The 16457-nt window shown below is 32.7% G+C and overlaps 1 protein-coding gene across 2 annotated transcripts; it reads left to right on the forward strand.

The window, feature by feature from the left end:
- The first annotated feature begins 2021 nt into the window (after nucleotides 1-2021).
- LOC106763847 (random slug protein 5) lies at nucleotides 2022-8942 on the forward strand. Of its 2 annotated transcripts, XM_014648010.2 has the most exons (6): nucleotides 2025-2208; nucleotides 6030-6142; nucleotides 6239-6415; nucleotides 7029-7127; nucleotides 7678-7920; nucleotides 8346-8942. In XM_014648010.2, the coding sequence occupies exons 2-6, from the start codon at nucleotides 6068-6070 to the stop codon at nucleotides 8706-8708; spliced, it is 957 nt and encodes a 318-aa protein (XP_014503496.1). In that variant the 5' UTR covers nucleotides 2025-2208; nucleotides 6030-6067; the 3' UTR covers nucleotides 8709-8942. The 2 variants fall into 2 exon arrangements, with proteins under 2 accessions (XP_022637840.1, XP_014503496.1); XM_022782119.1 differs by lacking the exon at nucleotides 7678-7920 and having other exon boundaries at nucleotides 2022-2208.
- The last annotated feature ends 7515 nt before the right edge of the window (nucleotides 8943-16457 follow it).

Here is a 16457-nt window from a genome sequence, read left to right on the forward strand (position 1 = left end):
TATTGTGGTAGGTTAATTAGATTTAATACGCATTTATTGTTAGACTACCGAATTTATATTGGCTTTGGCATCAAAGTACCATCTGTAGATAATCTTCAAGTTTGATCAAGCAACGACGAATGTGAACTAAAAGACAAATGGTGAATTGTGTAAGAAAGTTGGACAAACAGAACAAAAAGAACAATTGACCTCGACTCCACAATCAAAAAAGGAAAATTATTTTAACTATATTATGTAATAAATTTCGTATTCAATAAATTTCTCTTACCAATAAATCTTTTTATTTAGTTTGATTACCATTTTAGATTCAATCAAAATTTAATTGAATTAAATTGGATTAAATATTTATACTTGCTTCGAATAATTTCTTTAATAAAAAGCAAACTAAATCAAGTAAGAAACAACCTAATTGAATGCATCATATTTTAATAAAGTTAAAGAATTTAATAATCATAAACACCTAGTAACTCATTTAATCGAGTTGAATCATAAATTATGACTTAAATGGAAACAAATTAATTTGAATTTAATCTATTTATTCCGTAATTTAAATAAATTTAGGCTGTATTAATCCACTTTAAGAAAACAAAATTGTAAGAAATTTAAAATAATATATTTTTATTAATGTGTATATATATATATATATATATATATATATATATATATATATATATATATATATATATATATATATATATATATATATATATATATTTAGTGAGCCAACCCAACCCGGCTCATTTATTAGCGAGTCAGAAAAATTCGAACCGATCCAACCCACCACGGGGTTGTGGGTAAACGAGTTGGCTCACTGACTCACTTAATTACAATTTTTTTAAATAAAAAAATTACAAACTTTCTATAATTCAAATTTAAACAAATTTATGTCCCAAATTTCACTCCCATGTTTAATTAATTTTGAAAATAGGAAACTTAAATAATTTTTTCAAGCAAAAAAAAAATATTTTTTTATAAAATTAAAATTAAATTTTAATAAAATAAAATTAGGTAGGTGGGTTGGTGGACCAATCGGCCCATCACGGGTTCAACCCGCATTAATCGGATTTAAATAAGTTGGGTTGAAATCTGACCCGCATAAAAAAAATACAATTTTTTCAAACCTAACCTGGTCCGAACCCGTGGTGGGCCGGGTTGACTCGCGGGTTGTGACCCATTTTGACAGCTCTAATATATATATATATATATATATATATATATATATATATATTTATATTTATATATTAAATCATCATATAAAAAAAATTAAAACTAATTTAATTTGTGACATAAGATTACGGGACTATTTTTCTTTTGGACTAATTTAAAATATGCAAGACCACACTCATTTTAGTTCATTTGCTATTTGTAGAAGTCCATTTTTCAATTTTAAGTGGCAATGTAATGATTATTAATTTAGACAAATTTGTGAAAAATATTTTATATGAATGACTTAATACAATGAATTAATGAATTAATGTAATGAATTAATGAATTATTGTAATGAATTAATGTGAAAATTAATTCAATACATTTTTATTTATTTTCATAACTTTTCATTTTTTTATTTTTAATTTTGAATAATATTGCAATCAATTTCTTTCTTATAATGTTTATTGTAATTCTTACATTAGATAGAGTAATCTAATAAAACATTAGTTATTTAAGAGGTATTGTCATGTTTTCTTTAAATTTGAATTACATAGAAAATTTAAAAATAACCTAAATAAAAAAATTAAAAGCAATAAAGATATATATTAAAATATAAAACATAATAATAATAAAAATTAAATCAATTTAGTAAATTTTAAATTTATTTTTTTACAGACAAGCTATTAAGAAATTTATTAATTTTAATGTTGTTTTACATTAAACTAATTGTTTATTGTTTTAAATTTAGTTGATGATGTGCTGAATAATGGAAAAAGAGTGAAAGAAATGGACAGTGGATGAGTTGGTTCCACGTGGGGCCATCAAATGGATTCTGTTCAACATCACACACACACGCAGGGTGAGAGAGCTTAAACAAATATCAGAATCATTAATAAACCACCCTCTCCGTCAGCATCGCTGGCTCCCTGTCTCAAAACCATCTCATTTCATTTCCTTTTCATTTTTGTAGTTTCCCTGCCTTAGAAACGACACAAGAACAGGCGTTGACTTTTTCCAATCTCTATCCATTCTTCCCCATTAACCTCCGCCACCACTCAGGTTAGTCACCCACTTTCCTTCTCTTCACTCCTTTCTTTGACTGTCTTTTTGAATCTACATTCTTTCAAATCTCTTTGTTAATTATATGAATCTCAGAATCTCCTCATGATTTTCAAATCTGAATCCTGAATATTCGCCATTGATCAATTTCGATAGAAATTTTGTTATATATTAGTTTATCTCTAGTTCAAGAAAATAATTTCCGCAACTATAGGGTTCTTTTTTTATTTATTTTCATTTTACCGAAGGATGAAACAGCCAATTCGTGGTGGTGATTGAATTAGCTAGACCTTAAGGTCGTTGTTCGATTTATGGAATATATTATTACATTTGTGCTTATCTTGATTGAGGGTATAATGTTTGAATACGAAACTAGCTGGACGGGATCTAAGTCAAACTTGTTTAGCCGCCTTTTGAATTTGGGGAAAGTAAGGTTTCGGAAAATTTTGATTTTCACTTCAACATGTTTTTTGTACTATATACTCTCTCTCTGTTGAAGATGCTGTTAGCTTTGCATCCTGTAATCTTTATTTTTCAATTTTGTACCGACAAAGGTGAGATATCATTAGAATTTTATAAAAGCTAACCTTCCGTTGTTTGAAATGATTAATGCTTAAAATACAAAGAAAAGGCTATCTTCTTCACTTTACCATGTTAATAATGTAATCGCATCACTACTTTATTTTTTTTTATTGTCAATGTTTTGGGGTGTTTATTTATTTTTTCTTGAAAGTGTGTATTATGATTGTTGTCATTGTTATTACTATTGTTACAATGTAAATTCTCATCTTGACTTATGAAAATTATAAGCAATATTTGATGATGAATAATATTAATCAATTCTAATGATTTTGTGCTATTATCTCACCTAGCGGGATAACATTCTTGTTTACTCACACCCTAAATTTAAGAAACATGATATCTCCACGTAGTACTAGTATTTTATCTTATTTTTCCAATAGATACCTGAGTGCATGCGACACAAGATTATACCTTTTGGAAAGACGTGACAAGGATTAAGTTAGTAATTTGTGCTCTTCTGAGTTTCTACTGTGAATGACCTTGAGGTGGGCAGGAGCTAAAGTCTTGGTCCAACAAGATTCTCTCCAACCTGCAGCAGATTACTTCTTTCTTTATGAGCAAATGGTTTTTTGATGAGATATACAGTAAATGTTGATTAAGATGTAAGAGAAAGAAATGTACTAATCAATAATGCTTTGTTTTGATAGTACGAAAGAAAGTGAGGGGGTGACAATGGAAAGACACGAAGAGAATTACAATGAAAAAAGAAAAAAAGAGTTTGGATGTCTAAATGAGTGGAAAATACAATGATGTAATTTGTTATTAATTACTAAAAAATTTATATATCATTATTTATTATTTTTACTCTAAATATTTTAATTATTCAGTATTATTATAATAGAAAAATGAAAAAAGAACAAAAAAGATAACCTATAAATAAAAAAAGACCAAACAAGGGGCATCCACACTCATTCTCTTCTTTCCATCCTCGGCAACATTACTAGAAGAGGAAGCTTAAAAAATGACACGGTATTTAAGTTTGATTGATGGATGACTAGTACATTAGAATGCTTATTTAATATTTCAAATCTTCTCTGACCGGTGATTACTTTAAATTACAATTTTCCTTGACTATAGGTAAATAAACTGTTAGGGTATAAGGTGGGAGGTAATGATAAGGGTTGGGAAGTATATGAGAAGGAGAAGAAAGGTAGGAGGGAAGTAAGGCCGAACGGTATTAACCGTAAAGGCCGAACAGTGGAAGGCATGCAGAGGTTAGGCCGAACGGTGGACAAAGGGAATGGTCTGGCCAAACGGTGGAAAAAAGGGGAGCGACCAGGCCGAATGGTGGGAAGCAGAGAAGGACCTGAGCCGAACAGTTGAAGAATCACCATCCTAACTGCGCAACGGTTAGGGTTGGCAAGAGCTAATTACAGTAAAAGAAGCCACACTAGGAGAGAATATTCAGTATAAGTTAATTAGAGTAAATAAATATATATTCCAAGGAAATATTCAATATAAGATATTTATAATTAAGGATATATGCTAGGATAATATATGGGGGGATATTTATAATAAATATAGTGATATTTTATATTAAATGCAGATGTATTCTAAGGAAATATTTAGTAGGAGATGGAGGGAAATATATTAGTATAAATAGAGCTAGAGTCTAGGATTAATGGTATGTTTTGATCATTGAGTTTGTAACAGACATTATTCTCCTATGAGGGAGGTTATGCTCCCAAAGTAATTGAAGGAGGTTATGCTTCCAATTATTGTTGACTTTTGTTTATTCAGAGAGTTCTATCACCATCAATAAAAGATATCTTCAATTCCATTTTTTTATTATTCTATTGCTTGATTTGAGTACATAAGAGGTTGTTCTCGTTGCTACTCGGATACGCAACATAAACAAATAGGAATTTTATTATTACTAGGTCTGATTGTAAGAATGAAATCAGTAAAATTTAGAAAGTAAACTAACTCTAATTTATTTGTAGAACTGAAAATAGGAATAGTTAACTAGAATACCGAAGTCCCACCCATAGTAGATCTAATTTTTCTCAATTGTAAATATTAAATTCCATTATTTTAGGGTATTTGGATGGTCCAATTTGATAGGATGTAGCTTTCAGATAAAAAGTAAACAGAGGGAAACAGAGTGAAATGTTAAACTTAAAAAATATTGATTCCCGACCATATCATGTTGAATTGATTCTAAACCTATATGAAACAATGTTGTGTGTAATTCTGTTAGTCCATCTATATATTTCATGAAATCTACTATCTTCGTGCTCACCAGCATTACTTTAGTAGTTTTATTTTGTCATTAATAGGTAATTCTTTGCTGCTTTGGTAATACTTTGATAATTTTATTTTGCGATGAAGCTTTGCATTTGTTACTGTTTTGTTCTGTCATTCTTCCTAGCTCAAGTTGAACTAAGAAAATTAGTAATTAGTTTAGTTGGTTGCATCATGCACTATCACACGAGCATATGGGGTGAATCAAGTGAAAACACTTCATTTTGTTAAAAAATAAGAACTATAAATCTAGGTGATACAACCATAGACAAGATTAAAAGTTATAATCTAATGGTTTATTTTGTAGCTCAAATTGCTTTGGGTCCCCTCTCCCTCGCATTTGCTAAAATGTAGTTTTGTTCCCAAATTTTATATTTCAGTTATTTGTGTTTTATATTAATTTATTTATTTTACTCTAGCCATGTGATGTCCTGTAACTTTAAATGATTTTCCTGCATCTGTCTTATCATATCTGTGTACCATTTTGTATGTATTTGTCTCTAACGGCGTATATATACCTTGCTTTCTAGGTTTTAAATGACGAGAAATTTGTATTATTTAAATTTACAAAAAACCTCTAACCTTTAAATCAATGGTGACATTTTAACAAATAAACTAAGGTAAAAAAAATATCTCCCATGGATTCACTTTGGCCCCATAAAAGTTTAGCTATCATAATGAAGATAAATTTGTATTATTTAAATTTACAAAAAACCTTTAGCCTATAAATGAATGCTGACATTTTAATAAATAAACCAAGGTAAAAAAAAATATCTCTCATGGATTTCACTTTGGCCCCCTTAAAGTTTTGCTATCATAATTCACTGAATGGTACACAATTTGTCATCTTCATAGCTTGTAATTATACAAAAATAACAGCTCATCTGCATGATGAGTTATTGGACAAAAATGTAGCTTTGTTTCTAGCTCTTTGGTATGCTGTAATTATTTGGAAGATGGGTTATTACTTAGATAATTGGAATTGTCTTTTGCAGTATTCTATCTTGACATTTAGTGAGAATCTAGCAGACCAATGAGTGTGGATCCAAAGAAAGCGGCCACTACTGGCCAGGAGAAGATGTTAACATCACCAGAACAGCAGGCATTGGTATGTCCAGTAATTTTTTTCTTGACATGTAAACATTGAGCTGCAAACTTTTGAGCAAAGGAGCATTGTATCTCATAGTAATTTACTTCTTTCTAGATCAATGAGGTGAGAAGGTTAATTGGGCCACAGTCTGGTAAGGCATCTATTTTTTGTTCTGATGCCTGCATCTCAAGGTATTTAAGGGCACGGAATTGGAATGTCAAGAAGGCAGCTAAAATGTTGAAAGTGACCCTGAAATGGAGAGAAGAATACAAACCGGAAGAAATCCGCTGGGTGAGTGGCTGCCTTTCTTCATTTTTGTCTTGTCTGACTTTTTAGACGTAAGGCAACGTAATGCATAGCAGTGAAGTGCTTGTGTCTTTGGTATTTCTATTTTGTATAAAAATATCTTTCTATATAGCTATATTAACCTGAGTATTTTTGTGTTGCATCTATTCTCTTGTTTACCTTTGATAAACATTATTAAAGGTTCTTAACTGGATCCATTTGCCTTGTGTGGCTATATTTGATTCTGATAAATATCTTACCTGAACTATTGTCAACTGAATACCATATGTTGTAATATGAGATAATATCTTTAGAATCTTCCTACTTAGAGGAAATAGATACATAATCTTTTATTTTATTTTATTTTTTTTTAGGTTTCCTAGTTTCCTTATTTCCCTTTTTAGAAGAATTAGATTATTACAAATAGAAGGTTTGAGAATAATTGAGAATAATAATAAGTCTCATTTTCAACTCCATATTTGTATTGATGAGTTCCTTTAACGTTTATTTACTGACTTACACAGAATTTTAGTGATATGAGCATTTACGTCAAACCTTCACTCTTTCTTTAATTACCTTTTGATGACAGTTGTTTGATGTATATATTTTGTTGATGCAGGAAGATGTTGCTCATGAAGCAGAGACAGGAAAAATCTATAGATCAAACTATATTGACAAGCATGGGAGAACTGTCCTAGTAATGAGGCCTAGCCGACAGGTATCTTCTGAAAATTGCTTCTAACCTCTAGCATGACATGTTTATCTAAGTCGGATGTCAAAATAAGTGTACATGGAAGAATGCGAATGAGGGATGTATTCAAACATATTTTGTCCACCTAACACCTCAGGTTTCATTCTGCCGTATTCCTAATCAATGTGGAACATCTTAACATTCCGCTCCACACATGCCTAAAGAGTTGACATCTAAATCATGAAGTATGCAAGACAACATATTTTGGTGATCCATGTTGAAGACTAGATAGATTTTGATACCATATTAGAAATGGATTGAATTTAATGTAGAATTTTGAACTTAGGATTGGACATATTCAGTTGGCTCGACTTATAGACTACCCACAGGCTTTAATACCATACTTGAAATTGATTGAACCTGACTTATATTATCCAACAGAAACACTCTTATGCTCCCTGCTTTAAGACAGATCAAATTTAATAGATTGTGCCTGTATAACTGATTAAAGTGTTGTCGTTTTTGTAAAGGAATGTTATCGGTGCTTCAATTTATTTTCGTTCTTCTTTGGGTGCAGAACTCAAAGTCAACTAAAGGACAAATTAAATATTTGGTATACTGCATGGAGAATGCTATTTTTAATCTTCCACCAGAACAAGAACAAATGGTCTGGTTGATTGACTTCCAGGGTTTCAATATGTCACATATATCAATAAAGGTGACGCGTGAAACTGCACATGTATTACAAGAACATTATCCTGAACGCCTGGGTCTGGCAATACTTTACAATGCACCCAAGTTCTTTGAACCATTTTTCACGGTAATTAAGTGAAAGTTTTAACTATCACACTTCATGCCTCCATATATCTTTAGTCCGGTATATCTATTTTTATTTTTCTGAAGTATTGAATGTAACCACAAGTTGATAAATGTGATGAAAATACTTTAGATTCTAGACTAAAATAAGTCCAAAAATTATATTTTTTTTTTGTTTAGAAACTCTGTTTCAGGTGTAATTTTAGCCACTCAAGATGAGATGAAAATTGGAGTCCACTAGGTCTAGAAATGAAGCACCGGATCTAAGCTCTTATTTGTGTCTGTCATGGACGGAATACAAGTTTTCATCTTTATTCATATGATTTTTAACATTTTTCAAAACCTGTTAATTAGTTTGTTCATTTATAGCTACGAATAATTTTCATCATTATTATCGACATTGTCTTATTACACTATATTTTTCGGCAGATGGTAAAGCCGATTCTAGAGACTAAGACTTATAATAAAGTCAAGTTCGCATACTCGGATGATCAAAACACCAAGAAGATTATGGAGGATTTGTTTGACTTTGACCAACTTGAATCTGCATTTGGTGGGAATGATGATACAGGATTTGACATAAATAAATATGCTGATAGAATGAAAGAGGATGACAAGAAGATTCCTGCTTTCTGGACTACGGGAAACACTCCGTCTTCAGTTCCAACTCATGTTCCTTCTTTAGATTCTTCTAGGTTAGACTCAAATACTGGTGATGGTTCGGACAATGAGAAATTAGACTCTTTCCCTGACCTCGTGGTGGACACTGGTATTATTAACCCGAACCAGTAAAGCTTGGTTAATGAAGGAGAAAGAAAAGCCAGTGCAGATTAGAATGAGAAATTAGATTCCTTTGAAATAGCATACAGACACCGAGTTATCAAGATGCCGTGTCATTATTACTTTGAAGTTAGAATCAAGTGACCTTTTGTTAACTTGATGTTTCATTTAACGTGGTCACATGTTTTTTCTTTGGGAATTCTAGCTTTTTTTCTATAAAACATGCGTGGAATGCTTGCTTGTTCATTCAGTAGATTTTTGCTGCTGCTGCTGTGGTAAACAATTTCTTGTCATCCCTCGAGGATGGACAAATTATTTACAGCAAGCAGGTTCATATTACCCTTCGCTCAACATCATGCTAGGGTAGTTGTTAGGAGTGGACTTTAAGCCTAACTCAACTTCAAAACCTCACCTTACAAGCCGGTTTTGTGGGGTTGAGTTAGGCCTAAAACCCATTTCTAACAGTAATAAGGCTTCATATGGATTTGATTCTTTTAAAAGAAATAATATGTGTAAAGTTAAAAAGATAAACGTTCATTCATCATTGATTGAAAATTTAGTTTAGTTTATAAGGTATTTTAATTCTATCAACAGTAATATCAGATTATGTCTGCTTAACCAAGATGTAGTATTTAAAATTAGTTAACTTTTTTATATATATATTTGCTATATATGTACCAAGCTTTAGTATCTGAGTACGTGTGACCTTTTCATGTCTATCCATGCTACCTTGACCAAGAGTGAGTGAGCGTAAGAAATTTATAGATACTAGATATGTTGTTGGAAAATGACTGGGAATTAACCTGATGAACTCTTTCGGTTCAAATGATGAATCCTCTTAGTGCTGATAAGAAGAAAGCGTTTTTCTCTTACTAGTCATTTTTTCTCTCTCACTTTCAAATTTATTAATACAGAAGTTTGGTTCTCAAAAATTAACAAATTCCTTTATACAAGGAAAACATTTGAAGGCTAATAATAATTGTTACAAATCTTGGTTCCGCCATTCCATGTGCTAGGAATGTGTTACAGATACTTTTGTATGGAAATACGTGCTCCAAAGTGATGGGTCAAAGAGTGGAGTATAAGGCGTTGTTTTCCAAGCAAAAATATTTATATTAAGTGCTAATAAGTATTTTCTTTATTTGTTAAATATAGCAAAAGACTATGTAAGAATTAATTTATGTACATAGATTATTTTATTTATAATAAAAGAAGAAATATAAACTATGTATGAATTAATTTATATGCATAGATTATTTTATTTATAATAAAGAAGAAATATAAACCGAGTCATATATATATATATATATATATATATATATATATATATATATATATATAAACTTTGGAAAGAATTTTAAATATATTGTTTTTATTATTATTATTATTATTATTATATATATATATATCTATATATATATAATAATAATAATAATAATAATAATAAAAACAATATATTTAAAACTCTTTTCAAGTTGATGCATATAATTTGTATGTATGAAATTTATTACAAATATAATAAATTTTAGGATTCGTACAAATAAATACCTCGCTCGGTGTTGTTATTTAGCCAATGTTTTGACCGATAACAAAATAACAAAAGAGAAAACAAAATATTTACGAAAGCGTTTCTAGATTACAGTTTATGTTTAGTGATAATGCCGACAAAGATGACCAATTAGAGAAATTTATGATCTTCTAGAAAAGTGGCTTTTGTTTATGGGAACTAAAATCTTAAAAAGAACTTTTTGGTGACTGTCTTTTGCTTCATTAAGCAAAATATCGTTGAATACTAAAATCTCACAAATTTCATATAAGTCAAACTGAATATAAAAGATTGATTAAAAGAGATTTATATAAATATGCGTAAATATAAATATTTATCATGAACCTTTTATCTATATTATTTACTCGTATATATAATAGTGTTATTGTAGTATAAGTGTTGTCAAAATGGATCATCTGGCTCGATTCGGTTCGACCCACCACAAATTGATCACTTAATGAATCAATACATCCTGACTCATTTATTAATTAGCCAAAAAAATTTAAACCTGACCTGATTTGTAATGCCCCAATTTAGGACGCTTTAAAACAATTGTCTCAAAGTATGAGTGAAAATAAAACATCAAAATCACTCGTAAATATAAATTCGAAACTTTCAAATGTTCGTAATTAAAACTGAAAGCATCCTAAAAGCATTAACCCGTTCAACAAGTTTATAAACTTAGTCTGTACTAAAAAACTTCTGAAGAAATAAAACTCCCCAATCTCTCACTATCCTCGTCGTATTAAGCATCAACCAGACCTGTATCATCATCTGCTCCTGTATAATAACTCGAGTCATACGATTATCGCAGGTGGAAACCACAATCACAAACAAATGCAAGGGTGAGCTAAAAGAATAAACATTAATTCAATCGATATAACATTATATCTCAATTGTTAAGTCTTCATCACAATTCTATTACATCCAACAATCATCATCACACCCATAATCCTTTCCCTTAATCGGAATATGTATTATTCCCATTAGCTCTACCTCACATGTTGAGCAAAGACAACCCGTGTCTCTTATACCTCTTATCACCTTATATACTTCCATATATATATATATATATATATATATATATATATATATTCCATTTCATCAAAACAAAACGATTTGAGTGGTCCTCTACCGTAGCTTTGGACCTGTCTCCCTTGCTCCAAAATGTCTATCACGACACTGAACCCAACATGTGCCGGAACCCTACGAGTGAGACATTTATCCTTTTCTACCCTCCCGCAAGAGGAAAGGTCAGCACTCGAATACCCAACCTCTTTCACCGCCCCTCTAGGACGAAGAGACTCATCTCTTCCACCACCTCTTAAAGACGAAGAGATCCATCTTTCTACCCTCCCACAAGAAAAAAGGCAACATCCGATTTCCAGTTTCTTTTACCGCTTCTCAAGGACGAAGAGATTCACTTTTCTACCCTTCTGCAAGAGGAAAAGTAACAACCGAAAATAAAGAAATATAGACAAAATATGTTAACCAATATAATAATTACACAATTATCATATAATTGTAAAATTCAACCCACCCATTTAAGAGGTCAACTTAATGTCTTCCATACCAATCATTACCTATACATCTACTAATAAGACACCATTTTATGCCTTCACCCATGGACCCTACATAAGTCCTCTACTAAACTTTTTATTAGTTTACATCCCCTCCTACAAGAAAACCCATCCACGTTTCTTTCTATTCACCTTTCCACGCCCGCATACCATAACCCATACCATAACATGTATACATCACATAAAGATGATTTATTCCTACTATACAACCACTTGCGGGTCCCACACCATTACACTTACTCATGTAACAATATATTGCAAATAGAAAACTTTTATTCAATTCACGGTTATATCACATTGAAAAAAAAATCATGCAAGTAACACATCCATATTGTCACGTCATTATTGCATGATGTAACATCCCGATTTTTAGAATACCACGAGTCAATAATTTTTTTTAGCAGATAACTTAAAAGAATTAAATAATAGTCCATTAAAATCCAACTAAAAAGACTTTTATTACAAACTTTTAACTTCTAATTCAATTTCCCAAAACAAATAAATCAAATTAACTAAAAATGTTCGAAAGTAAAATAAAGAAACCCTTCCCAGAATCTCTCCAAGTATACCATAACAAAATAAATCCAAGAAGACACACATTGTCCTTTTTGTACTCTACTATATGAAACATGTTTACCATAACAGTACAATTCGAGTCATCCTCCACCGCAGCTTCAGATCCATCTCTCCTGCTTCTCAAGAATTATGAGTAAAAACTCCGCTACTTTCACAACGGGCACTATACTCAGCTCGATTGAAAAACCTATGGACGAGACATCCTACCCTTTCTATCCTCTCGAAAGAGGAAAGATCTTACCTCAGTTTTTACACCGACACGATGAGAGTACACATAATTATATCAGTACTTTTGGTACTACTAGTGTATTAGTATTATCACACATTCTTGAGAGACGACCTAGGAGTCACTTCCTAGTCTATACTGCATTCTTTTATGCAATCAAATTTGTATGGGCCGCGACGTCCATCACCAACCTACCAAGTGGTGAATTGTGAATCAAATGCAACAAATTAGTACCAACTCCTAAATGGGGAGCTCTTCAATCACAGCAGGGGAGTAGCCTTAATCCTTTGGTACATATCCCTGTTTTTGCAGTGCTAATCGATTACAGAGTGCTTGTAGTCGATTGCAGCAGCACATTAATGCCATTCCACCCCTGCCAAACAAAACCAGTTGGAAGCAATAAAAAACACACAATTTTCTGGACACCTTATTTATGTTCAAGGGCTTATAATACAACCACAGGTCCTTGCTCATAAAAACCAACTTACCAAGTGATGAATTGTAAATAATATGCAACAAATTAGTACCAACCCCTAAATTGGGAGCTCTTCAATCACAGTAGGGGAGCAGGCTTACACTTTTGGAACATATCCCTATTTTTGCACTGGTAATCGATTACAAAGTGCCTGTAATCGATTGCAACAGCAGATTACTGCCTTTCCGCCCCTGCCAAACAAAACAACTTGGAAGCAGTAAAAAACACACAGTTTTCTAGACACATTATTTATGTTAAAGGGCTTATAAGTACAACAACACGTCCTTACTCATAATAACCAACCTACCAAGTGATGATCTGTGAATCATATGCAATAAATTACTACCAACCCATAAATGGGGAGCTCTTCAATCATAGCAGCGGAGCAGCCTTACACTTTCGGTACATATCCCTGTTTTTGCACTGGTAATCGATTATAGAGTGCCTGTAATCGATTGCAATAGCACATTACTCCCTTTCCACCCTTGCCAAACAAAACAACTTCGAAGCAATAAAAAACACACAATTTTTTGGACACCTTATTTATGTTCAAGGGCTTATAAGTAGAACAACACGTCTTTACTCATAAAAACCAACATACAAGGTGATGATCAGTGAATCATATGCAATAAATTAGTACAAACCCCTAATTGGGGAACTCACCAATCATAGCAGGGGAGAAGCCTTACACTTTCAGTACATATCCCTGTTTTTGCACTATTAATCCATTACTGAGTGCCTGTAATTGATTACAGCAGCACATTAATCCCTTTCCACCCCTGCCAAACAAAACTACTTGGAATCAATCAAAATCACAATTTTCTGGACACCTTATTTATGTTCAAGGGCTTATAAGTACAACAACACGTCCTTACTCATAAAAACCAACCTACCAAGTGATGAATTGTGAAACATATCCAACAAATTAGTACCAACCCCTAAATTGGGAGCTCTGATATCACAGCAACGGAGCAGCCTTAAACTTTTGATACATATCCCTGTTTTTACACTGGTAATCAATTACAGAGTGCCTGTAATCGATTGCAACAACACATTACTGCCTTTCCACCCTTGCCAAACAAAACAACTTGGAAGCAATCAAAAACACACAATTTTCTGGACACCTTATTTATGTTCAAGGGCTTATAAGTACAGCAACACGTCTTTACTCATAAAAACCAACCTACAAGATGATGATCTATGAATCATATGCAATAAATTAGTACGAACCCCTAAATTGGGAGCTCTTCAATCATAGTAGGGGAGTAGCTTTACAATTTCAGTACATATCCCTGTTTTTGCACTGGTAATCGATTACTGAGTGCTTGTAATCGATTAAAGCAACACATTAATCCCTTTCCACCCCTTCCAAACAAAACCAATTGGAAGCAATAAAAAACACACAATTTTCTGGACACCTTATTTATGTGCAAGGGCTTATAAGTACAACAACGTGTCCTTACTCATAAAAACAAACCAACCAAGTGATGATATGTGAATCATATGCAATAAATTAGTAGCAACCCCTAAACGGGGAGCTCTTCAATCATAGCAGGGAAGCAGCCTTACACTTTCGTTACATATCCCTTTTTTTGCACTCATAATCGATTACAGAGTGCCTCTAATCGACTACAATAGCATATTAATCCCTTTCCACACCTGCTAAACAAAACCACTTGGAAGCAACCAAAAAAACACAATTTTCTGGACACCTTATTTATGTGCAAGGGCTTATAAGTACAATAACACGTCCTTACTCATAAAAACCAACGTACCAAGTGATGAATTGTGAATCATATGCAACAAATTAGTACCAACCCCTAAATTGGGAGCTCTTCAATCACAGCAGGGGAGCAGCCTTACACTTTTGGTACATAGCCCTGTTTTTCCACTGGTAATCGATTACAGAGTGCCTGTAATCGATTGCAAAAACACATTACTGCCTTTCCACCCCTGCCAAACAAAACAACTTGGAAGCAATAAAAAACACACAATTTTTTGGACACCTTATTTATGGTCAAGGGCTTATAAGTACACCCACACGTCCTTGCTCATAAAAACCAACCTACCAAGTGATGAATTGTGAATCATATGCAACAAATTATTACCAACCCCTAAATAAGGGAGCTCTTCAATCACAACAGGGGAGCAGCCTTACACCTTTGGTACATATCCCTATTTTTTGCATTGCTAATCGATTACAGAGTGCCTGTAATCGATTGCAGTAGCACATTAATGCCTTTCCTCCCCTGCCAAACAAAACCACTTGGAAGCAATCAAAACCACACAATTTTCTGGACACCGTATTTATGTTCAAGGGCTTATAAGTACAACAATACGTCCTCAGTCATAAAAACTCACCTACCAAGTGATGAATTGTGAATCATATGCAATATATTAGTGCTAACCCCTAAATTGGGAGCTATTCAATCACAGCAGGGGAGCAACCTTACAATTTTGGTACATATCCCTGTTTTTGCACTTGTAATCGATTACAGAGTGCCTGTAATCTATTACAGAAGCACATTAATGCCTTTCCACCCGTGCCAAACAAAACCACTTGGAAGCAATCAAAAACACATAATTTTCTAGACACCTTCTTTATGATCAAGGACTTATAAGTACAACAACACGTCCTTACTCATAAAAACGAACCTATCAAGTGGTGAATTGTGAATCATATGCATCAAATTAGTACCAACCCCTAAATGGGGAGCTCTTCAATCACAGCAGGGGAGCAGCCTTAAATCTTTGGTACATATCCCTGTTTTTGCACTGCTAATCGATTACAGAGTGCTTGTAATCGTTTGCAGTAGCACATTAATGCCTTTCCACCCCTGCCAAACATAACCACTTGGAAGCAATCAAAAAGACACAATTTTCTGGACACCTTATTTATGTTCAAGGGTTTATAATACAACAACACGTCCTCACTCATAAAAACCCACCTACCAAGAGAAGAATTGTGAATCATATGTAATAAATTAGTACCAACCCCTAAATTGGGAGCTCTTCAATCATAGCAGGGGAGCAGCCTTACACTTTTGGTACATATCCCTGTTTTTGCACTAGTAATCGATTACAACAGCACATTAATCCCTTTCCACCCCTGCCAAACAAAACCACTTGGAAGTAATAAAAAAAACACAATTTGCTAAACACCTTATTTATGTTAAAGGGCTTATAAGTACAACAACACGTCCTTACTGATAAAAACCAACCTACCTAATGATTAATTGTGAATTATATGCAACAAATTAGTACCAACCCCTAAATTGGGAGCTCTTCAATCACAGCCGGGGAGCAACCTTACACTTTTGGTACATATTCCTGTTTTTGCACTGGTAATCGATTACAG

This window comes from Vigna radiata, chromosome 6, assembly GCF_000741045.1.
Source record: "Vigna radiata var. radiata cultivar VC1973A chromosome 6, Vradiata_ver6, whole genome shotgun sequence".
Classification (NCBI taxonomy): Eukaryota; Viridiplantae; Streptophyta; class Magnoliopsida; order Fabales; family Fabaceae; genus Vigna; species Vigna radiata.